The 24,280-nt window shown below is 53.7% G+C and overlaps 1 protein-coding gene across 2 annotated transcripts in view; it reads left to right on the forward strand.

Annotated features, from left to right (window-relative positions):
- LOC118364091 (basal cell adhesion molecule-like) overlaps positions 1–24,280 on the forward strand; it is a 143,399-nt gene that overhangs the window by 116,887 nt on the left and 2,232 nt on the right. Inside the window, exons 10-16 of one of the 2 annotated variants that reach the window (XM_052489977.1) lie at positions 17,444–17,585; positions 17,931–18,055; positions 18,209–18,350; positions 18,786–18,821; positions 19,397–19,417; positions 20,191–20,332; positions 21,818–21,914. In XM_052489977.1, coding sequence (XP_052345937.1) covers positions 17,444–17,585; positions 17,931–18,055; positions 18,209–18,350; positions 18,786–18,821; positions 19,397–19,417; positions 20,191–20,332; positions 21,818–21,914 — 705 coding nt within the window. The remainder of the gene's footprint in view (positions 1–17,443; positions 17,586–17,930; positions 18,056–18,208; positions 18,351–18,785; positions 18,822–19,396; positions 19,418–20,190; positions 20,333–21,817; positions 21,915–24,280) is intronic. The other variant, XM_052489978.1, reaches the window with a different exon arrangement.

Consider the following 24,280-nt stretch of genomic DNA (forward strand, 5'->3'; position numbering starts at 1 on the left):
TTCCTCCCTGTGTTACTACCAGTCCACCTCTCCCTGTGTTACTACCAGTCCACCTCTCCCTGTGTTACTACCAGTCCACCTCTCCCTGCTTCCTCCCTGTGTTACTACCAGTCCACCTCTCCCTGCTTCCTCCCTGTGTTACTACCAGTCCACCTCTCCCTGCTTCCTCCCTGTGTTATTACCAGTCCACCTCTCCCTGCTTCCTCCCCTACCAGTCCACCTCTCCCTGTGTTTATACCAGTCCACCTCTCCCTGCTTCCTCCCTGTGTTACTACCAGTCCACCTCTCCCTGCTTCCTCCCTGTGTTACTACCAGTCCACCTCTCCCTGCTTCCTCCCTGTGTTACTACCAGTCCACCTCTCCCTGCTTCCTCCTGTGTTACTACCAGTCCACCTCTCCCTGCTTCCTCCCTGTGTTACTACCAGTCCACCTCTCCCTGCTTCCTCCCTGTGTTACTACCAGTCCACCTCTCCCTGCTTCCTCCCTGTGTTACTACCAGTCCATCTCTCCCTGCTTCCTCCTGTGTTATTACCAGTCCACCTCTCCCTGCTTCCTCCCTGTGTTACTACCAGTCCACATCTCCCTGCCTCCTCCCTGTGTTACTACCAGTCCACCTCTCCCTGCTTCCTCCCTGTGTTACTATCAGTCCACCTCTCCCTGCTTCCTCCCTGTGTTACTACCAGTCCATCTCTCCCTGCTTCCTCCCTGTGTTACTACCAGTCCACCTCTCCCTGCTTCCTCCCTGTGTTACTACCAGTCCACATCTCCCTGCCTCCTCCTGTGTTACTACCAGTCCACCTCTCCCTGCTTCCTCCCTGTGTTACTACCAGTCCATCTCTCCCTGCTTCCTCCCTGTGTTACTACCAGTCCACCTCTCCCTGCTTCCTCCCTGTGTTACTACCAGTCCACATCTCCCTGCCTCCTCCCTGTGTTACTACCAGTCCACCTCTCCCTGCTTCCTCCCTGTTTTACTACCAGTCCATCTCTCCCTGCTTCCTCCCTGTGTTACTACCAGTCCACATCTCTCCCTGTGTTTCTACCAGTCCACATCTCCCTGCTTCCTCCCTGTGTTACTACCAGTCCACCTCTCCCTGCTTCCTCCCTGTGTTACTACCAGTCCACCTCTCCCTGCTTCCTCCCTGTGTTACTCCCAGTCCACCTCTCCCTGCTTCCTCCCTGTGTTACTACCAGTCCACCTCTCCCTGCTTCCTCCCTGTGTTACTACCAGTCCACATCTCCCTGTGTTACTACCAGTCCACCTCTCCCTGCTTCCTCCCTGTGTTACTACCAGTCCACCTCTCCCTGCTTCCTCCCTGTGTTACTACCAGTCCATCTCTCCCTGCTTCCTCCCTGTGTTACTACCAGTCCACCTCTCCCTGCTTCCTCCTGTGTTACTACCAGTCCACCTCTCCCTGCTTCCTCCCTGTGTTACTACCAGTCCACCTCTCCCTGTGTTACTACCAGTCCAGTCCACCTTCCTCCCTGTGTTACTACCAGTCCATCTCTCCCTGCTTCCTCCCTGTGTTACTACCAGTCCATCTCTCCCTGCTTCCTCCCTGTGTTACTACCAGTCCACCTCTCCCTGCTTCCTCCCTGTGTTACTACCAGTCCACCTCTCCCTGCTTCCTCCCTGTGTTACTACCAGTCCACCTCTCTCTGCTTCCTCCCTGTGTTACTATCAGTCCACCTCTCCCTGCTTCCTCCCTGTGTTACTACCAGTCCACCTCTCCCTGCTTCCTCCCTGTGTTACTACCAGTCCACCTCTCCCTGCTTCCTCCCTGTGTTACTACCAGTCCACCTCTCCCTGCTTCCTCCCTGTGTTACTACCAGTCCACCTCTCTCTGCTTCCTCCCTGTGTTACTATCAGTCCACCTCTCCCTGCTTCCTCCCTGTGTTACTACCAGTCCACCTCTCCCTGCTTCCTCCCTGTGTTACTACCAGTCCACCTCTCCCTGCTTCCTCCCTGTGTTACTACCAGTCCACCTCTCCCTGCTTCCTCCCTGTGTTACTACCAGTCCACCTCTCCCTGCTTCCTCCCTGTGTTACTACCAGTCCACCTCTCCCTGCTTCCTCCCTGTGTTACTACCAGTCCACCTCTCCCTGCTTCCTCCCTGTGTTACTACCAGTCCACCTCTCCCTGCTTCCTCCCTGTGTTACTACCAGTCCACCTCTCCCTGCTTCCTCCCTGTGTTACTACCAGTCCACCTCTCCCTGCTTCCTCCTGTGTTACTACCAGTCCACCTCTCCCTGCTTCCTCCCTGTGTTACTACCAGTCCACCTCTCCCTGCTTCCTCCCTGTGTTACTACCAGTCCACCTCTCCCTGCTTCCTCCCTGTGTTACTACCAGTCCACCTCTCCCTGCTTCCTCCCTGTGTTACTATCAGTCCACCTCTCCCTGCTTCCTCCCTGTGTTACTACCAGTCCACCTCTCCCTGCTTCCTCCCTGTGTTACTACCAGTCCACCTCTCCCTGCTTCCTCCCTGTGTTACTACCAGTCCACCTCTCTCTGCTTCCTCCCTGTGTTACTATCAGTCCACCTCTCCCTGCTTCCTCCCTGTGTTACTACCAGTCCACCTCTCCCTGCTTCCTCCCTGTGTTACTACCAGTCCACCTCTCCTGCTTCCTCCTGTGTTACTACCAGTCCACCTCTCCCTGCTTCCTCCCTGTGTTACTACCAGTCCACCTCTCCCTGCTTCCTCCCTGTGTTACTACCAGTCCACCTCTCCCTGCTTCCTCCCTGTGTTACTACCAGTCCACCTCTCCCTGCTTCCTCCCTGTGTTACTACCAGTCCACCTCTCCTGCTTCCTCCCTGTGTTACTACCAGTCCACCTCTCCCTGCTTTCCTGTGTTACTACCAGTCCACCTCTCCCTGCTTCCTCCCTGTGTTACTACCAGTCCACCTCTCCCTGCTTCCTCCCTCTGTTACTACCAGTCCACCTCTCCCTGCTTCCTCCCTGTGTTACTATCAGTCCACCTCTCCCTGCTTCCTCCCTGTGTTACTACCAGTCCACCTCTCCCTGCTTCCTCCCTGTGTTACTACCAGTCCACCCTCCCTGCTTCCTCCCTGTGTTACTACCAGTCCACCTCTCCCTGCTTCCTCCCTGTGTTACTACCAGTCCACCTCTCCCTGCTTCCTCCCTGTGTTACTACCAGTCCACCTCTCCCTGCTTCCTCCCTGTGTTACTACCAGTCCACCTCTCCCTGCTTCCTCCCTGTGTTACTACCAGTCCACCTCTCCCTGCTTCCTCCCTGTGTTACTACCAGTCCACCTCTCCCTGCTTCCTCCCTGTGTTACTACCAGTCCACCTCTCCCTGCTTCCTCCCTGTGTTACTACCAGTCCACCTCTCCCTGCTTCCTCCCTGTGTTACTATCAGTCCACCTCTCCCTGCTTCCTCCCTGTGTTACTACCAGTCCACCTCTCCCTGCTTCCTCCCTGTGTTACTACCAGTCCACCTCTCCCTGCTTCCTCCCTGTGTTACTACCAGTCCACCTCTCCCTGCTTCCTCCCTGTGTTACTACCAGTCCACCTCTCCCTGCTTCCTCCCTGTGTTACTACCAGTCCACCTCTCCCTGCTTCCTCCCTGTGTTACTACCAGTCCACCTCTCCCTGCTTCCTCCCTGTACCAGTTACTCCTCCCAGTCCACCTCTCCCTGCTTCCTCCCTGTGTTACTACCAGTCCACCTCTCCCTGCTTCCTCCCTGTGTTACTACCAGTCCACCTCTCCCTGCTTCCTCCCTGTGTTACTACCAGTCCACCTCTCCCTGCTTCCTCCCTGTGTTACTACCAGTCCACCTCTCCTGCTTCCTCCCTGTGTTACTACCAGTCCACCTCTCCCTGCTTCCTCCCTGTGTTACTACCAGTCCACCTCTCCCTGCTTCCTCCCTGTGTTACTACCAGTCCACCTCTCCCTGCTTCCTCCTGTGTTACTACCAGTCCACCTCTCCCTGCTTCCTCCCTGTGTTACTACCAGTCCACCTCTCCCTGCTTCCTCCCTGTGTTACTACCAGTCCACCTCTCCCTGCTTCCTCCTGTGTTACTACCAGTCCACCTCTCCCTGCTTCCTCCCTGTGTTACTACCAGTCCACCTCTCCCTGCTTCCTCCCTGTGTTACTACCAGTCCACCTCTCCTGCTTCCTCCCTGTGTTACTATCAGTCCACCTCTCCCTGCTTCCTCCCTGTGTTACTACCAGTCCACCTCTCCCTGCTTCCTCCCTGTGTTACTACCAGTCCACCTCTCCCTGCTTCCTCCCTGTGTTACTACCAGTCCACCTCTCCCTGCTTCCTCCCTGTGTTACTATCAGTCCACCTCTCCCTGCTTCCTCCCTGTGTTACTACCAGTCCACCTCTCCCTGCTTCCTCCCTGTGTTACTACCAGTCCACCTCTCCCCTGCTTCCTCCCTGTGTTACTACCAGTCCACCTCTCCCTGCTTCCTCCCTGTGTTACTACCAGTCCACCTCTCCTGCTTCCTCCCTGTGTTACTACCAGTCCACCTCTCCCTGCTTCCTCCCTGTGTTACTATCAGTCCACCTCTCCCTGCTTCCTCCCTGTGTTACTACCAGTCCACCTCTCCCTGCTTCCTCCCTGTGTTACTACCAGTCCACCTCTCCCTGCTTCCTCCCTGTGTTACTACCAGTCCACCTCTCCCTGCTTCCTCCCTGTGTTACTACCAGTCCACCTCTCCCTGCTTCCTCCCTGTGTTACTACCAGTCCACCTCTCCCTGCTTCCTCCCTGTGTTACTACCAGTCCACCTCTCCCTGCTTCCTCCCTGTGTTACTACCAGTCCACCTCTCCCTGCTTCCTCCCTGTGTTACTACCAGTCCACCTCTCCCTGCTTCCTCCCTGTGTTACTACCAGTCCACCTCTCCCTGCTTCCTCCCTGTGTTACTACCAGTCCACCTCTCCCTGCTTCCTCCCTGTGTTACTATCAGTCCACCTCTCCCTGCTTCCTCCCTGTGTTACTACCAGTCCACCTCTCCCTGCTTCCTCCCTGTGTTACTACCAGTCCACCTCTCCCTGCTTCCTCCCTGTGTTACTACCAGTCCACCTCTCCCTGCTTCCTCCCTGCTTCCTCCCTGTGTTACTACCAGTCCACCTCTCCCTGCTTCCTCCCTGTGTTACTACCAGTCCACCTCTCCCTGCTTCCTCCCTGTGTTACTACCAGTCCACCTCTCCCTGCTTCCTCCCTGTGTTACTACCAGTCCACCTCTCCCTGCTTCCTCCCTGTGTTACTACCAGTCCACCTCTCCCTGCTTCCTCCCTGTGTTACTACCAGTCCACCTCCTCCTGTTACTTCCTCCCTGCTTCCTCCCTGTGTTACTACCAGTCCACCTCTCCCTGCTTCCTCCCTGTGTTACTACCAGTCCACCTCTCCCTGCTTCCTCCCTGTGTTACTACCAGTCCATCTCTCCCTGCTTCCTCCCTGTGTTACTACCAGTCCACCTCTCCCTGCTTCCTCCCTGTGTTACTATCAGTCCACCTCTCCCTGCTTCCTCCCTGTGTTACTACCAGTCCACCTCTCCTGCTTCCTCCCTGTGTTACTACCAGTCCACCTCTCCCTGCTTCCTCCCTGTGTTACTACCAGTCCACCTCTCCCTGTCCACCTTCCTCCCTGTGTTACTACCAGTCCACCTCTCCCTGCTTCCTCCCTGTGTTACTACCAGTCCACCTCTCTCTGCTTTCTCCCTGTTTTACTACCAGTCCACCTCTCCCTGCTTCCTCCCTGTGTTACTACCAGTCCACATCTCCCTGCTTCCTCCCTGTGTTACTACCAGTCCACCTCTCTCTGCTTCCTCCCTGTGTTACTACCAGTCCACCTCTCCCTGTGTTACTACCAGTCCACCTCTCCCTGCTTCCTCCCTGTGTTACTACCAGTCCACCTCTCCCTGCTTCCTCCCTGTGTTACTACCAGTCCACCTCTCCCTGCTTCCTCCCTGTGTTACTACCAGTCCACCTCTCTCTGCTTTCTCCCTGTTTTACTACCAGTCCACCTCTCCCTGCTTCCTCCCTGTGTTACTACCAGTCCACCTCTCCCTGCTTCCTCCCTGTGTCACTACCAGTCCACCTCTCCCTGCTTCCTCCCTGTGTTACTACCAGTCCACCTCTCCCTGCTTCCTCCCTGTGTTACTACCAGTCCACCTCTCCCTGCTTCCTCCCTGTGTTACTATCAGTCCACCTCTCCCTGCTTCCTCCCTGTGTTACTAGCAGTCCACCTCTCCCTGCTTCCTCCCTGTGTTACTAGCCAGTCCACCAGTCCACCTCTCCCTGCTTCCTCCCTGTGTTACTACCAGTCCACTGCTTCCTCCCTGCTTCCCCTCCTGTGTTACTAGCAGTCCACCTCTCCCTGCTTCCTCCCTGTGTTACTATCAGTCCACCTCTCCCTGCTTCCTCCCTGTGTTACTAGCAGTCCACCTCTCCCTGCTTCCTCCCTGTGTTACTAGCAGTCCACCTCTCCCTGCTTCCTCCCTGTGTTACTACCAGTCCACCTCTCCCTGCTTCCTCCCTGTGTTACTACCAGTCCACCTCTCCCTGCTTCCTCCCTGTGTTACTACCAGTCCACCTCTCCCTGCTTCCTCCCTGTGTTACTACCAGTCCACCTCTCCCTGCTTCCTCCCTGTGTTACTAGCAGTCCACCTCTCCCTGCTTCCTCCCTGTGTTACTAGCAGTCCACCTCTCCCCTTCCTCCCTGTTACTACCAGTCCACCTTCCTTCCTCCCTGTGTTACTAGCAGTCCACCTCTCCCTGCTTCCTCCCTGTGTTACTACCAGTCCACCTCTCCCTGCTTCCTCCCTGTGTTACTAGCAGTCCACCTCTCCCTGCTTCCTCCCTGTGTTACTAGCAGTCCACCTCTCCCTGCTTCCTCCCTGTGTTACTACCAGTCCACCTCTCCCTGCTTCCTCCCTGTGTTACTAGCAGTCCACCTCTCCCTGCTTCCTCCCTGTGTTACTAGCAGTCCACCTCTCCCTGCTTCCTCCCTGTGTTACTAGCAGTCCACCTCTCCCTGCTTCCTCCCTGTGTTACTAGCAGTCCACCTCTCCCTGCTTCCTCCCTCCCTGTGTTACTACCAGTCCACCTCTCCCTGCTTCCTCCCTGTGTTACTAGCAGTCCACCTCTCCCTGCTTCCTCCCTGTGTTACTAGCAGTCCACCTCTCCCTGCTTCCTCCCTGTGTTACTACCAGTCCACCTCTCCCTGCTTCCTCCCTGTGTTACTAGCAGTCCACCTCTCCCTGCTTCCTCCCTGTGTTACTACCAGTCCACCTCTCCCTGCTTCCTCCCTGTGTTACTACCAGTCCACCTCTCCCTGCTTCCTCCCTGTGTTACTACCAGTCCACCTCTCCCTGCTTCCTCCCTGTGTTACTAGCAGTCCACCTCTCCCTGCTTCCTCCCTGTGTTACTACCAGTCCACCTCTCCCTGCTTCCTCCCTGTGTTACTACCAGTCCACCTCTCCCTGCTTCCTCCCTGTGTTACTACCAGTCCACCTCTCCCTGCTTCCTCCCTGTGTTACTACCAGTCCACCTCTCCCTGCTTCCTCCCTGTGTTACTAGCAGTCCACCTCTCCCTGCTTCCTCCCTGTGTTACTACCAGTCCACCTCTCCCTGCTTCCTCCCTGTGTTACTACCAGTCCACCTCTCCCTGCTTCCTCCCTGTGTTACTAGCAGTCCACCTCTCCCTGCTTCCTCCCTGTGTTACTACCAGTCCACCTCTCCCTGCTTCCTCCCTGTGTTACTAGCAGTCCACCTCTCCCTGCTTCCTCCCTGTGTTACTACCAGTCCACCTCTCCCTGCTTCCTCCCTGTGTTACTACCAGTCCACCTCTCCCTGCTTCCTCCCTGTGTTACTAGCAGTCCACCTCTCCCTGCTTCCTCCCTGTGTTACTACCAGTCCACCTCTCCCTGCTTCCTCCCTGTGTTACTACCAGTCCACCTCTCCCTGCTTCCTCCCTGTGTTACTACCAGTCCACCTCTCCCCTGCTTCCTCCCTGTGTTACTACCAGTCCACCTCTCTCTGCTTCCTCCCTGTGTTACTACCAGTCCACCTCTCCCTGCTTCCTCCCTGTGTTACTACCAGTCCACCTCTCCCTGCTTCCTCCCTGTGTTACTACCAGTCCACCTCTCCCTGCTTCCTCCCTGTGTTACTACCAGTCCACCTCTCCCTGCTTCCTCCCTGTGTTACTACCAGTCCACCTCTCCCTGCTTCCTCCCTGTGTTACTAGCAGTCCACCTCTCCCTGCTTCCTCCCTGTGTTACTACCAGTCCACCTCTCCCTGCTTCCTCCCTGTGTTACTACCAGTCCACCTCTCCCTGCTTCCTCCCTGTGTTACTACCAGTCCACCTCTCCCTGCTTCCTCCCTGTGTTACTACCAGTCCACCTCTCCCTGCTTCCTCCCTGTGTTACTACCAGTCCACCTCTCCCTGCTTCCTCCCTGTGTTACTACCAGTCCACCTCTCCCTGCTTCCTCCCTGTGTTACTACCAGTCCACCTCTCCCTGCTTCCTCCCTGTGTTACTACCAGTCCACCTCTCCCTGCTTCCTCCCTGTGTTACTACCAGTCCACCTCTCCCTGCTTCCTCCCTGTGTTACTACCAGTCCACCCTCTCCCTGCTTCCTCCCTGTGTTACTACCAGTCCACCTCTCCCTGCTTCCTCCCTGTGTTACTACCAGTCCACCTCTCCCTGCTTCCTCCTGTGTTACTACCAGTCCACCCTCTCCCTGCTTCCTCCCTGTGTTACTACCAGTCCATCTCTCCCTGCTTCCTCCCTGTGTTACTACCAGTCCACCTCTCCCTGCTTCCTCCCTGTGTTACTACCAGTCCACCTCTCCCTGCTTCCTCCCTGTGTTACTACCAGTCCACCTCTCCCTGCTTCCTCCCTGTGTTACTACCAGTCCACCTCTCCCTGCTTCCTCCCTGTGTTACTACCAGTCCACCTCTCCCTGCTTCCTCCCTGTGTTACTACCAGTCCACCTCTCCCTGCTTCCTCCCTGTGTTACTACCAGTCCACCTCTCCCTGCTTCCTCCCTGTGTTACTACCAGTCCACCTCTCCCTGCTTCCTCCCTGTGTTACTACCAGTCCACCTCTCCCTGCTTCCTCCTGTGTTACTACCAGTCCACCTCTCCCTGCTTCCTCCCTGTGTTACTACCAGTCCACCTCTCCCTGCTTCCTCCCTGTGTTACTACCAGTCCACCTCTCCCTGCTTCCTCCTGTGTTACTACCAGTCCACCTCTCCCTGCTTCCTCCCTGTGTTACTACCAGTCCACCTCTCCCTGCTTCCTCCCTGTGTTACTACCAGTCCACCTCTCCCTGCTTCCTCCCTGTGTTACTACCAGTCCACCTCTCCCTGCTTCCTCCCTGTGTTACTACCAGTCCACCTCTCCCTGCTTCCTCCCTGTGTTACTAGCAGTCCACCTCTCCCTGCTTCCTCCCTGTGTTACTACCAGTCCACCTCTCCCTACTTCCTCCCTGTGTTACTACCAGTCCACCTCTCCCTGCTTCCTCCCTGTGTTACTCCCAGTCCACCTCTCCCTGTTACTACCAGTCCATACCTCCCTGTGTTACTACCAGTCCACCTCTCCCTGCTTCCTCCCTGTGTTACTACCAGTCCACCTCTCCCTGTGTTACTACCAGTCCACCTCTCCCTGCTTCCTCCCTGTGTTACTACCAGTCCACCTCTCCCTGCTTCCTCCCTGTGTTACTACCAGTCCACCTCTCCCTGCTTCCTCCCTGTGTTACTACCAGTCCACCTCTCCCTGCTTCCTCCCTGTGTTACTACCAGTCCACCTCTCCCTGCTTCCTCCCTGTGTTACTACCAGTCCACCTCTCCCTGCTTCCTCCCTGTGTTACTAGTCCACCTCTCCCTGCTTCCTCCAGTCCACCTCTCCCTGCTTCCTCCTGTGTTACTACCAGTCCACCTCTCCCTGCTTCCTCCCTGTGTTACTACCAGTCCACCTCTCCCTGCTTCCTCCTGTGTTACTACCAGTCCACCTCTCCCTGCTTCCTCCCTGTGTTACTATCAGTCCACCTCTCCCTGCTTCCTCCCTGTGTTACTACCAGTCCACCTCTCCCTGCTTCCTCCCTGTGTTACTACCAGTCCACCTCTCCCTGCTTCCTCCCTGTGTTACTACCAGTCCACCTCTCCCTGCTTCCTCCCTGTGTTACTAGCAGTCCACCTCTCCCTGCTTCCTCCCTGTGTTACTACCAGTCCACCTCTCCCTGCTTCCTCCCTGTGTTACTACCAGTCCACCTCCCTCCCTGCTTCCTCCCTGTGTTACTACCAGTCCACCTCTCCCTGCTTCCTCCCTGTGTTACTACCAGTCCACCTCTCCCTGCTTCCTCCCTGTGTTACTACCAGTCCACCTCTCCCTGCTTCCTCCCTGTGTTACTACCAGTCCACCTCTCCCTGCTTCCTCCCTGTGTTACTACCAGTCCACCTCTCCCTGCTTCCTCCCTGTGTTACTACCAGTCCACCTCTCCCTGCTTCCTCCCTGTGTTACTACCAGTCCACCTCTCCCTGCTTCCTCCCTGTGTTACTACCAGTCCACCTCTCCCTGCTTCCTCCCTGTGTTACTACCAGTCCACCTCTCCCTGCTTCCTCCCTGTGTTACTACCAGTCCACCTCTCCCTGCTTCCTCCCTGTGTTACTACCAGTCCACCTCTCCCTGCTTCCTCCCTGTGTTACTACCAGTCCACCTCTCCCTGCTTCCTCCCTGTGTTACTACCAGTCCACCTCTCCCTGCTTCCTCCCTGTGTTACTACCAGTCCACCTCTCCCTGCTTCCTCCCTGTGTTACTACCAGTCCACCTCTCCCTGCTTCCTCCCTGTGTTACTACCAGTCCACCTCTCCCTGCTTCCTCCCTGTGTTACTACCAGTCCACCTCTCCCTGCTTCCTCCCTGTGTTACTACCAGTCCACCTCTCCCTGCTTCCTCCCTGTGTTACTACCAGTCCACCTCTCCCTGCTTCCTCCCTGTGTTACTATCAGTCCACCTCTCCCTGCTTCCTCCCTGTGTTACTACCAGTCCACCTCTCCCTGCTTCCTCCCTGTGTTACTACCAGTCCACCTCTCCCTGCTTCCTCCCTGTGTTACTATCAGTCCACCTCTCCCTGCTTCCTCCCTGTGTTACTACCAGTCCACCTCTCCCCTGCTTCCTCCCTGTGTTACTACCAGTCCACCTCTCCCTGCTTCCTCCCTGTGTTACTACCAGTCCACCTCTCCCTGCTTCCTCCCTGTGTTACTACCAGTCCACCTCTCCCTGCTTCCTCCCTGTGTTACTACCAGTCCACCTCTCCCTGCTTCCTCCCTGTGTTACTACCAGTCCACCTCTCCCTGCTTCCTCCCTGTGTTACTACCAGTCCACCTCTCCCCTGCTTCCTCCCTGTGTTACTACCAGTCCACCTCTCCCTGCTTCCTCCCTGTGTTACTACCAGTCCACCTCTCCCTGCTTCCTCCCTGTGTTACTACCAGTCCACCTCTCCCTGCTTCCTCCCTGTGTTACTAGTCCAGTCCACCAGTCCACCTCTCCTGCTTCCTCCCTGTGTTACTACCAGTCCACCTCTCCCTGCTTCCTCCCTGTGTTACTACCAGTCCACCTCTCCCTGCTTCCTCCCTGTGTTACTACCAGTCCACCTCTCCCTGCTTCCTCCCTGTGTTACTACCAGTCCACCTCTCCCTGCTTCCTCCCTGTGTTACTACCAGTCCACCTCTCCCTGCTTCCTCCCTGTGTTACTACCAGTCCACCTCTCCCTGCTTCCTCCCTGTGTTACTACCAGTCCACCTCTCCCTGCTTCCTCCCTGTGTTACTACCAGTCCACCTCTCCCTGCTTCCTCCCTGTGTTACTACCAGTCCACCTCTCCCTGCTTCCTCCCTGTGTTACTAGTCCAGTCCACCTCTCCCTGCTTCCTCCCTGTGTTACTACCAGTCCACCTCTCCCTGCTTCCTCCCTGTGTTACTACCAGTCCACCTCTCCCTGCTTCCTCCCTGTGTTACTATCAGTCCACCTCTCCCTGCTTCCTCCCTGTGTTACTACCAGTCCACCTCTCCCTGCTTCCTCCCTGTGTTACTACCAGTCCACCTCTCCCTGCTTCCTCCCTGTGTTACTATCAGTCCACCTCTCCCTGCTTCCTCCCTGTGTTACTACCAGTCCACCTCTCCCTGCTTCCTCCCTGTGTTACTACCAGTCCACCTCTCCCTGCTTCCTCCCTGTGTTACTACCAGTCCACCTCTCCCTGCTTCCTCCCTGTGTTACTACCAGTCCACCTCTCCCTGCTTCCTCCCTGTGTTACTACCAGTCCACCTCTCCCTGCTTCCTCCCTGTGTTACTACCAGTCCACACTCTCCCTGCTTCCTCCCTGTGTTACTACCAGTCCACCTCTCCCTGCTTCCTCCCTGTGTTACTACCAGTCCACCTCTCCCTGCTTCCTCCCTGTGTTACTACCAGTCCACCTCTCCCTGCTTCCTCCCTGTGTTACTACCAGTCCACCTCTCCCTGCTTCCTCCCTGTGTTACTACCAGTCCACCTCTCCCTGCTTCCTCCCTGTGTTACTACCAGTCCACCTCTCCCTGCTTCCTCCCTTCCTCCCTGTGTTACTAGCAGTCCACCTCTCCCTGCTTCCTCCCTGTGTTACTACCAGTCCACCTCTCTCCCTGCTTCCTCCCTGTGTTACTACCAGTCCACCTCTCCCTGCTTCCTCCCTGTGTTACTACCAGTCCAGTCCCTCTCCCTGCTTCCTCCCTGTGTTACTACCAGTCCACCTCTCCCTGCTTCCTCCCTGTGTTACTACCAGTCCACCTCTCCCTGCTTCCTCCCTGTGTTACTACCAGTCCACCTCTCCCTGCTTCCTCCCTGTGTTACTACCAGTCCACCTCTCCCTGCTTCCTCCCTGTGTTACTACCAGTCCACCTCTCCCTGCTTCCTCCCTGTGTTACTACCAGTCCACCTCTCCCTGCTTCCTCCCTGTGTTACTACCAGTCCACCTCTCCCTGCTTCCTCCCTGTGTTACTAGCAGTCCACCTCTCCCTGCTTCCTCCCTGTGTTACTACCAGTCCACCTCTCCCTGCTTCCTCCCTGTGTTACTACCAGTCCACCTCTCCCTGCTTCCTCCCTGTGTTACTACCAGTCCACCTCTCCCTGCTTCCTCCCTGTGTTACTACCAGTCCACCTCTCCCTGCTTCCTCCCTGTGTTACTAGCAGTCCACCTCTCCCTGCTTCCTCCCTGTGTTACTACCAGTCCACCTCTCCCTGCTTCCTCCCTGTGTTACTACCAGTCCACCTCTCCCTGCTTCCTCCCTGTGTTACTACCAGTCCACCTCTCCCTGCTTCCTCCCTGTGTTACTACCAGTCCACCTCTCCCTGCTTCCTCCCTGTGTTACTACCAGTCCACCCTCCCTGCTTCCTCCCTGTGTTACTACCAGTCCACCTCCCTGCTTCCTCCCTGTGTTACTACCAGTCCACCTCTCCCTGCTTCCTCCCTGTGTTACTACCAGTCCACCTCTCCTGCTTCCTCCCTGTGTTACTACCAGTCCACCTCTCCCTGCTTCCTCCCTGTGTTACTACCAGTCCACCTCTCCCTGCTTCCTCCCTGTGTTACTACCAGTCCACCTCTCCCTGCTTCCTCCCTGTGTTACTACCAGTCCATCTCTCCCTGCTTCCTCCCTGTGTTACTACCAGTCCACCTCTCCCTGCTTCCTCCCTGTGTTACTACCAGTCCACCTCTCCCTGCTTCCTCCCTGTGTTACTACCAGTCCACCTCTCCCTGCTTCCTCCCTGTGTTACTACCAGTCCACCTCTCCCTGCTTCCTCCCTGTGTTACTACCAGTCCACCTCTCCCTGCTTCCTCCCTGTGTTACTACCAGTCCACCTCTCCCTGCTTCCTCCCTGTGTTACTACCAGTCCACCTCTCCCTGCTTCCTCCCTGTGTTACTACCAGTCCACCTCTCCCTGCTTCCTCCCTGTGTTACTACCAGTCCACCTCTCCCTGCTTCCTCCCTGTGTTACTACCAGTCCACCTCTCCCTGCTCCTCCCTGTGTTACTGTCCACCTCTCCCCTTCCTCCCTGTGTTACTACCAGTCCACCTCTCCCTGCTTCCTCCCTGTGTTACTAGTCCACCTCAGTCCACCTCTCCCTGCTTCCTCCCTGTGTTACTACCAGTCCACCTCTCCCTGCTTCCTCCCTGTGTTACTACCAGTCCACCTCTCCCTGCTTCCTCCCTGTGTTACTACCAGTCCACCTCTCCCTGCTTCCTCCCTGGTGTTACTACCAGTCCACCTCTCCCTGCTTCCTCCCTGTGTTACTAGCAGTCCACCTCTCCCTGCTTCCTCCCTGTGTTACTACCAGTCCACCTCTCCCTGCTTCCTCCCTGTGTTACTACCAGTCCACCTCTCCCAGTCCTTCCTCCCTGTGTTACTACCAGTCCACCTCTCCCTGCTTCCTCCCTGTGTTACTACCAGTCCACCTCTCCTGTGTTACTACCAGTCCACCTCTCCCTGCTTCCTCCCTGTGTTACTACCAGTCCACCTCTCCCTGCTTCCTCCCTGTGTTACTACCAGTCCACCTCTCCCTGCTTCCTCCCTGTGTTACTACCAGTCCACCTCTCCCTGCTTCCTCCCTGTGTTACTACCAGTCCACCTCCCCTCCCTCCCTTCCTCCCTGTGTTACTACCAGTCCACCTCTCCCTGCTTCCTCCTGTGTTACTACCAGTCTTCCTCCCTGTGTTACTAGCAGTCCACCTCTCCCTGCTTCCTCCCTGTGTTACTACCAGTCCACCTCTCACTGCTTCCTCCCTGTGTTACTACCAGTCCACCTCTCCCTGCTTCCTCCCTGTGTTACTAGCAGTCCACCTCTCCCTGCTTCCTCCCTGTGTTACTACCAGTCCACCTCTCCCTGCTTCCTCCCTGTGTTACTACCAGTCCACCTCTCCCTGCTTCCTCCCTGTGTTACTACCAGTCCACCTTCCTCCCTGCTTCCTCCCTGTGTTACTACCAGTCCACCTCTCCCTGCTTCCTCCCTGTGTTACTACCAGTCCACCTCTCCCTGCTTCCTCCCTGTGTTACTACCAGTCCACCTCTCCCTACTACCAGTCCTCCCTGCTTCCTCCTGTTTATACCAGTCCACCTCTCCCTGCTTCCTCCCTGTGTTACTACCAGTCCACCTCTCCCTGCTTCCTCCCTGTGTTACTAGCAGCCACCTCTCCCTGCTTCCTCCCTGTGTTACTACCAGTCCACCTCTCCCTGCTTCCTCCCTGTGTTACTACCAGTCCACCTCTCCCTGCTTCCTCCCTGTGTTACTACCAGTCCACCTCTCCCTGTGTTACTACCAGTCCACCTCTCCCTGCTTCCTCCCTGTGTTACTACCAGTCCACCTCTCCCTGCTTCCTCCCTGTGTTACTACCAGTCCACCTCTCCCTGCTTCCTCCCTGTGTTACTAGCAGTCCACCTCTCCCTGCTTCCTCCCTGTGTTACTAGCAGTCCACCTCTCCCTGCTTCCTCCCTGTGTTACTACCAGTCCACCTCTCCCTGCTTCCTCCCTGTGTTACTACCAGTCCACCTCTCCCTGCTTCCTCCCTGTGTTACTACCAGTCCACCTCTCCCTGCTTCCTCCCTGTGTTACTAGCAGCCACCTCTCCCTGCTTCCTCCCTGTGTTACTAGCAGCCACCTCTCCCTGCTTCCTCCCTGTGTTACTACCAGTCCACCTCTCCCTGCTTCCTCCCTGTGTTACTAGCAGCCACCTCTCCCTGCTTCCTCCCTGTGTTACTACCAGTCCACCTCTCCCTGCTTCCTCCCTGTGTTACTACCAGTCCACTGCTTCCTCCCTGTGTTACAGTCCACCTCTCCCTGCTTCCTCCCTGTGTTACTACCAGTCCACCTCTCCCTGCTTCCTCCCTGTGTTACTACCAGTCCACCTCTCCTGCTTCCTCCCTGTGTTACTACCAGTCCACCTCTCCCTGCTTCCTCCCTGTGTTACTACCAGTCCACCTCTCCCTGCTTCCTCCCTGTGTTACTACCAGTCCACCTCTCCCTGCTTCCTCCCTGTGTTACTACCAGTCCACCTCTCCCTGCTTCCTCCCTGTGTTACTAGCAGTCCACCTCTCCCTGCTTCCTCCCTGTGTTACTAGCAGCCACCTCTCCCTGCTTCCTCCCTGTGTTACTACCAGTCCACCTCTCCCTGCTTCCTCCCTGTGTTACTACCAGTCCACCTCTCCCTGCTTCCTCCCTGTGTTACTAGCAGCCACCTCTCCCTGCTTCCTCCCTGTGTTACTACCAGTCCACCTCTCCCTGCTTCCTCCCTGTGTTACTAGCAGCCACCTCTCCCTGCTTCCTCCCTGTGTTACTACCAGTCCACCTCTCCCTGCTTCCTCCCTGTGTTACTACCAGTCCACCTCTCCCTGCTTCCTCCCTGTGTTACTAGCAGCCACCTCTCCCTGCTTCCTCCCTGTGTTACTACCAGTCCACCTCTCCCTGCTTCCTCCCTGTGTTACTACCAGTCCACCTCTCCCTGCTTCCTCCCTGTGTTACTACCAGTCCACCTCTCCCTGCTTCCTCCCTGTGTTACTAGCAGCCACCTCTCCCTGCTTCCTCCCTGTGTTACTACCAGTCCACCTCTCCCTGCTTCCTCCCTGTGTTACTACCAGTCCACCTCTCCCTGCTTCCTCCCCTGTGTTTATACCAGTCCACCTCTCCCTGCTTCCTCCCTGTGTTACTACCAGTCCCACCTCTCCCTGCTTCCTCCCTGTGTTACTAGCAGTCCACCTCTCCCTGCTTCCTCCCTGTGTTACTACCAGTCCACCTCTCCCTGCTTCCTCCCTGTGTTACTACCAGTCCACCTCTCCCTGCTTCCTCCCTGTGTTACTACCAGTCCACCTCTCCCTGCTTCCTCCCTGTGTTACTAGCAGCCACCTCTCCCTGCTTCCTCCCTGTGTTACTACCAGTCCACCTCTCCCTGCTTCCTCCCTGTGTTACTACCAGTCCACCTCTCCCTGCTTCCTCCCTGTGTTACTACCAGTCCACCTCTCCCTGCTTCCTCCCTGTGTTACTACCAGTCCACCTCTCCCTGCTTCCTCCCTGTGTTACTAGCAGTCCACCTCTCCCTGCTTCCTCCCTGTGTTACTAGCAGTCCACCTCTCCCTGTGTTACTAGCAGTCCACCTCTCCCTGTGTTACTAGCAGTCCACCTCTCCCTGTGTTACTAGCAGTCCACCTCTCCCTGTGTTACTAGCAGTCCACCTCTCCCTGTGTTACTAGCAGTCCACCTCTCCCTGTGTTACTAGCAGTCCACCTCTGATCTGGCTGTTGTTTGTTGTGAACGTGTTACTGGGTAAGGTATGTGGTTGTACTGAGTAGGACTATGTTTTTGTGAGAACCCGGAGAGGGCATAGAAGAACAAGAGATAAAGAATTTGAGTGTGTGTTTTCCAACTGTCCCCTAACCTCATACCTGTGTGTGTTCAACAGGGCTCCACGGTGCTGTCCCAGACTGGTGTCTTGTCTCTGAAGTCAGTGACATTCGCTGAAGCTGGCGAGTACTCCTGTGTGGGCGCAGTGCCCTCTGTGCTTGGGCTCACCTCCAAGGCCAGCGTCAATCTCACCGTCTCAGGTACACAGAAGCACAGCCACACACCTACACACATGAACGTGTGTTACTGACCCTGTGGTGGTTCTGAGATTGGAGTAAAGGAAGTGGTGATGGAACAGTATATCTCTTCCTGTGGTGCACTTTAATTGTTATTTTATTTCCTGCTATTCTCTCCCTCCTCTTTCTCTCTGTATCCATCCCTCTCTTTATCCTCTCTGCCACTTTCTTCCCAATCTATATCTCTCTGCACCTCCCTACCCTCCTCCATCCCCCTTGTCTCTACCTCTCTCTCCTCCCTCTCTACCTCTACCACTCTCCCTCCCTGTCTCTTTACCTCTCCCCCCCTCTCTTCCTCCCTCTCTCTAGGTAAACCTGAGATTGATGCAGCTGTTGATGGAATGGTGGAGAAGGAGGGAGACATGGTGACTCTGTCCTGCTCTGCTCACGGACATCCTGCCCCACAGTTCACCTGGACACCCTCAGGAAAGGAGGTGAGTGTGTGCGTGTGTGTGTGTGTGTGTGCACGTGTGTGTGTGTGCTTTGACAAAGCTTCGTGGAGTTATGTTATGAGCTCTCAGAACAACTCCTCTAATTTATTGTCATCTCTTAACCCATCTTTCTCACCCCCGACCCTCCTCTCCCAGTCAGTGTCGGTGAAGGGTAACAAGGTGGTCAGTATGGTCATGCTGGAGGCCAGTGCTGCGGTCCTGATGGACGGGGTCACCTGCGAGGCCAGTAACGACCACGGCGCAGCCTCCCAGACATTCAAAGTCACCACCAAACAAGGTCAGTGCGGCCCTCCACTTCTCTTAACTTTCTGATCACTGTTTCTTTCTTTCTTTCTTTCTCTCTTTCTCTCTTCTCTCTCTCTCTCTCTCTCTCTCTCTCTCTCTCTCTCTCTCTCTCTCTCTCTCTCTCTCTCTCTCTCTCTCTCTCTCTCTCTCTCTCTCTCTCTCTCTCTCTCTCTCTCTCTCTCGCTCTCTCTCTCTCTCTCTCTCTCTCTCTCTCTCTCTCTCTCTCTCTCTCTCTCTCTCTCTCTCTCTCTCTCTCTCTCTCTCTCTCTCTCTCTCTCTCTCTCTCTCTCTCTCTCTCTCTCTCTCTCTCTCTCTCTCTCTCTCTCCCTCTCTCTCGCTCTCTCTCTCTCTCATTCTGTGTCCCTCTCCTCCATTGTGGTGTAACAGTAAACTGTAATCTAACCCGGTTCCTCTCCTCTCCCTGCAGCCGTCGATCCCAACGCAGCCAATGATGCAGGCAGAGGTAGACACTTATCCGTCTTCTCCCTCCTCCTTTCCTCCCTGTCAGGACTCTGTGTTGTAAATAGCCTGTAGTACTTCACCCTTCCTCCAAGCACTCTACTGTACTGTACATTGTATATTTCCCTATTACTACTGAACACTGTGGATATTGTATATTGTGTTTTGTTTGTCATCTTTGTATGATGTCTGTCCTATATTCTGTGGATGCTGCGACTTTTCCCTCCCCTGGGGGGGGTAATAAAGGATGATATTCTATTCTATCCTCTTCCACTCTCTTCTTTTCTGTCCTCAGCGTGTCTTTGTCACTTCTTTTTCCCGATGCGTTCTTCTCTTTCACTCTTTTTCCTCCCTGTGCTGTGCTTTTCAGTTGCTGTGGGCTTGTGAGTAGTTGTAACTCTAGAATGTGTGTGTGTTTCAACACTATTGTGTGTGCGTGTATGTTGTGGTGTCTGTGTTTGTACACTAGTATGTGTGTTGTTGGTGGTTAGTGGGTGCACATAGTGGTGCGGTGTGTGTTGTTGCTTTGCTATGCAGTGGGTCTGAGGAACTGCCTTTCTTTCAAAATGCTGCTCAAAGGGAACCATGTGCTTAAAACAGGTCTGTACAAATACCTCTGTGTGTATGTGTGTTACACTGTGTGTATGTGTGTTACACTGTGTGTATGTGTGTTACACTGTGTGTATGTGATACAGAGAGAGAAAAGGTGTGTTTGTGAAAATGTGTATATGTAGGTGACTGTAGTGTGTATGTCTGTTTCTGCGTGTGTGCGTGTGTGTGTGGGGGTGCGTGTGTGTGCGTGTGCGTGTGTGTGCGTGCGTGTGTGTGTGGGTGCGTGTGTGTGCGTGTGCGTGTGCGTGTGTGTGTGTGTGTGTGTGTGTGTGTGTGTGTGTGGGTGCGTGTGTGTGCGTGTGCGTGTGCGTGTGTGTGTGTGTGTGTGTGTGTGTGTAGGCCCCCCTCTTAGCCCCACCACACTATTGTCATCTCAATCAAAGCTGAACAAACCTTCCCCCTCCCCTTTCCCCGTTTCCCCCTCTCCTCCTCTCCCCTCCACACATCCATTGTTCTCCTCCGAACCTCACCCATCCCATTTCCGCCCCTCCACCCCCTCACCTCCCCTCTTCCATTACCCACCCCTACCCCTCCACTCCATCGCCTCTCTTGCCTCCATCACTGTCCCTCCCTCTTCAACCCTTCTCCCCCTTATCCCTCCTCACCTCTCACCAACTCCTTCTCCCATCCCTCCTCCCTACCTCTTTCTCCTCTCACCTCACCCCATCCATCCCCTCTAACTTCACTTTCCATCCAACCTCTCCCTTCTCCACCTCTCCCCCCATGCCTTCATCTCCCCCTCCATCTCTCCATGCCTCTAGCTGATAAGCAGCAGGGTGGCTCCAGTGGCGTGGTGATAGCCGTGGTGGTGTGTGTCCTAATGCTGCTGCTGCTGGTGGCACTCCTCTACTTCCTCAACAAGAAGGGCAAGCTGCCCTGCAGCAAGAAGGACAATAAGGAAGTGTGAGTAACAGGAGGGAGGTTAGGGTGGAGGAGAGGAGAGGAGGGGAGGGAGGTTTGGGTGGAGGAGAGGAGAGGAGGGGAGGGAGGTTAGGGTGGAGGAGAGGAGGGGAGGGAGGTTAGGGTGGAGGAGAGGAGAGGAGGGGAGGGAGATCTGAGAAGAGGGGAGTGGAGGGGACGGGAGGAGGGGTTTTGAAACAGTTTCTAAAGAAATGCATTGTGATCATTGGTGTACAGAGTCCTTGTTCTCTTTACTGTATTCTACCTCCCTCTGCTAACCCTCTACTGTTTCTCTCTCCGTCTGTCTTTTCATGTCATCTCCTTCTATAAACCTCTCTCCCTCTCTCTCTCTATGCTACCTCTCTTTCTCTCTCTCTATGCTACCTCTCTTTCTCTCTCTCCCTCTATGTACCGCTCTCTCTCTCTCTCCCTCTCTCTCTCTATGCTACCTCTATTTCTCTCTCTCCCTCTCTCTCTATGCTACCTCTATTTCTCTCTCTCTCTCCCTCTCTCTCGCTATGCTACCTCTCCCTCTCTCTCGCTATGCTACCTCTCTTTCTCTCTCTCCCTCTCTCTCTCTATGCTACCTCTATTTCTCTCTCTATCTACCTATCTCTCTCTCTATGCTACCTCTCTCTCTCTCTCTCCCTATCTCTCGCTATGCTACTCTCCCTCCCTTTCTCTCTCTCCTCTCTCTCTATGCTACCTCTCCCTCCCCCTGCTATGCTACCTCTTCTCTCTCTATGCTACCTATCTCTCTATCTACCTCTCCCTCTCTCTCTATGCTACCTCTCTCTCTCTCTCTCCCTCTCTCTCGCTATGCTACCTCTCCCTCTCTCTATGCTACCTCTCCCTCCCTCTCGCTATGCTACCTCTCCCTCTCTCTCTATGCTACCTCTCTCTCTCTCTATGCTACCTCTCCCTCTCTCTCTATGCTACCTCTCTTTCTCTCTCTCTATGCTACCTCTCTCTCTCTCTCTCTCTCCATGCTACCTCTCCCTCTCTCTCTCTATGCTACCTATTTTCTCTCTCTCTATGCTACCTATTTTTCTCTCTATGCTACCTCTCCCGCTCTCTCTCTATGGTACCTCTCTTTCTCTCTCTCTATGCTACCTCTCCCTCTTTCTATGCTACCTCTCTTTCTCTCTCTCTATGCTACCTCTCTTCCTCTCTCTCTATGCTACCTCTCTCTCTCTCTCTCTCTCTCTCTCTCTCTCTCTCTCTCTATGCTACCTCTCTTTTTCTCTCTCTATGCTACCTCTCTCTCTCTCTCTATGCTACCTCTCCCTCTCTCTCTCTATGCTACCTCTCTCTCTCTATGCTACCTCTCCCCCTCTCTCTCTCTATGCTACCTCTCTCTCTCTCTCTCTATGCTACCTCTCCCTCTCTCTCTATGCGACCTCTCTCTCTCTCTATGCTACCTCTCTTTCTCTCTCTCTATACTATCCCGCTCTTTCTCTCTGCCTCCTCTGTGTGTCTCTCCTGCAGGGCAAGTGGGGATGTGAATAATGACATTGTGGTGGAGATGAAGACAGAAAAGGCCAATGAAGAGGCTGGCCTCCTGAACAAGCCAGGAGCACAGCAGGTCAGAGGGGAGGGGTCGCTGGCGGGACGGTAGTGGTAGGAGAAGGGGAGATTGGTTTATATGTTTATATGCACAGTTCTTAAAAACGAAACTGCCAATTATGCCAAGAGTGTGCAAAGCTGTCAAGGCAAAGGATAGCTACTTTGAAGAATCTCAAATATAAAATATATTTTGATATGTTTAACACTTTTCACTTTTTTAAAGTTACTACATGATTCCATGTAGTAACATTGACTGGTTCTCTCTCTCTCTTTCTCTCTCTCTCTCTCTCTCTCTCTCTCTCTCTCTCTCTCTCTCTATCTATCTATCTCTCTCTCTCTCTCTCTCTCTCTCTCTCTATCTATCTATCTATCTATCTATCTATCTATCTATCTATCTCTATCTCTCTCTCTCTCTCTCTCTCTCTCTCTCTCTCTCTCTCTCTCTCTCTCTCTGTGTCTCTCTCTCTCTCTCTCTCTCTCTCAATTCAATTCAATTCAATTCAATTCAATTCAGTTCAAGGGCTTCAATTCAATTCAATTTATTGGCATGGGAAACATGTGTTAACATTGCCAAAGCAAGTGAGGTAGACAACATACATCTCTCTCTCTCTCTCTCTCTCTCTCTCTCTCTCTCTCTCTCTCTCTCTCTCTCTCTCTCTCTCTCTCTCTCTCTCTCTCTCTCTCTCTCATATATGTATATATATATACACACACAGTGGGGCAAAAAAGTATTTAGTCAGCCACCAATTGTGCAAGTTCTCCCACTTAAAAGGATGAGATAGGCCTGTAATTTTCATCATAGGTACACTTCAACTATGACAGCCAAAATGAGAAGAAAAAAAATCCAGAAAATCACATTGTAGGATTTTTTATGCATTTATTTGCAAATTATGGTGTAAAATAAGTATTACAGGCCTCTCTCATCTTTTTAAGTGGGAGAACTTGCACAATTGGTGGCTGACTGAATACCTATTTGCCCCACTGTATATATATATATATATACAGTTGAAGTCGGAAGTTTACATACACTTACAGTGGGGAGAACAAGTATTTGATACACTGCCGATTTTGCAGGTACCTTCAGGCGTTTGGAAAGTAGTTTTGGCAAGTCGGTTAAGACATCTACTTTGGATATGACACAAGTAATTTTTCCAACTATTGCTTACAGACAGATTATTTAACTTATAATTCACTGTATCACAATTCCAGTGGGCCAGAAGTTTACATACACTAAGTTGACTGTGCTTTTAAACAGCTTGGAAAATTCCAGAAAATTATGTCATGGCTTTAGAAGTTTCTGATAGGTTAATTGACATAATTTGAGTCAATTGGAGATGTACCTGTAGATGTATTTCATGGCCTACCTTCATACTCAGTGCCTCTTTGCTTGAAATAATGGGAAAATCAAAAGAAATCAGCCAGACCTCCGAAAAAAATTGTAGACCTCCACAGGTCTGGTTCATCCGTGGGAGCAATTTCCAAACGCCTCAAGGTACCACGTTCATCTGTACGAACAATAGTACGCAAGTATAAACACCATGGGACCACGCAGCCGTCATACCGCTCAGGAAGGAGACCCGTTCTGTCCCTTAGAGATGAACGTACTTTGGTGCGAAAGTGCAAATCAATCCCAGAACAACAGCAAAGGACCTTGTGAAGATGCTGGAGAAAACAGGTACAAAAGTATCTATATTCACAGTAAAACGAGTCCAACATCGACATAACCTGAAAGGCAGCTCAGCAAGGAAGAAGCCACTGCTCCAAAACCGCCATAAAAATGCCAGACTACGGTTTGCAACTGCACACGGGGAAAAGGATCGTACTTTTTGGAGAAATGTTCTCTGGTCTGATGAAACAAAAATAGAACTGTTTGGCCATAATGACCATTGTTATGTCTGGAGGAAAAAGGGGGAGGCTTGCAAGCCGAAGAACACCATCCCAACCGTGAAGCCCCGGCGTGGCAGCATCATGTTGTGGGGGTGCTTTGTTGCAGGAGGGACTGGTGCACTTCACAAAATAGATGGAATCATGAGGTTGGAAAACTATGTGGATATATTGAAGCAACATCTCATGGCATCAGTCAGTTAAAGCCAGTCAGTTAAAGTTAAAGGGTCTTCCAAATGGACAATGACCCCAAGCATACTTCCAAAGTTGTGGCTTAAGGACAACAAAGTCAAGGTATTAGAGTGGCCATCACAAAGTCCTGACCTCAATCCTATAGAAAATGTGTGGTCAGAACTGAAAAAGTGTTTGTGAGCAAGGAGGCCTACAAACCTGACTCAGTTACACCAGCTCTGTCAGGAGGAATGGGCCAAAATGCACTCAACTTATTGTTGGAAGCTTGTTGAAGTCTACCTGAAATGTTTGACCCAAGTTAAACAATTT

This window comes from Oncorhynchus keta, chromosome 31 (assembly GCF_023373465.1).
Source record: "Oncorhynchus keta strain PuntledgeMale-10-30-2019 chromosome 31, Oket_V2, whole genome shotgun sequence".
Lineage (NCBI taxonomy): Eukaryota > Metazoa > Chordata > Actinopteri > Salmoniformes > Salmonidae > Oncorhynchus > Oncorhynchus keta.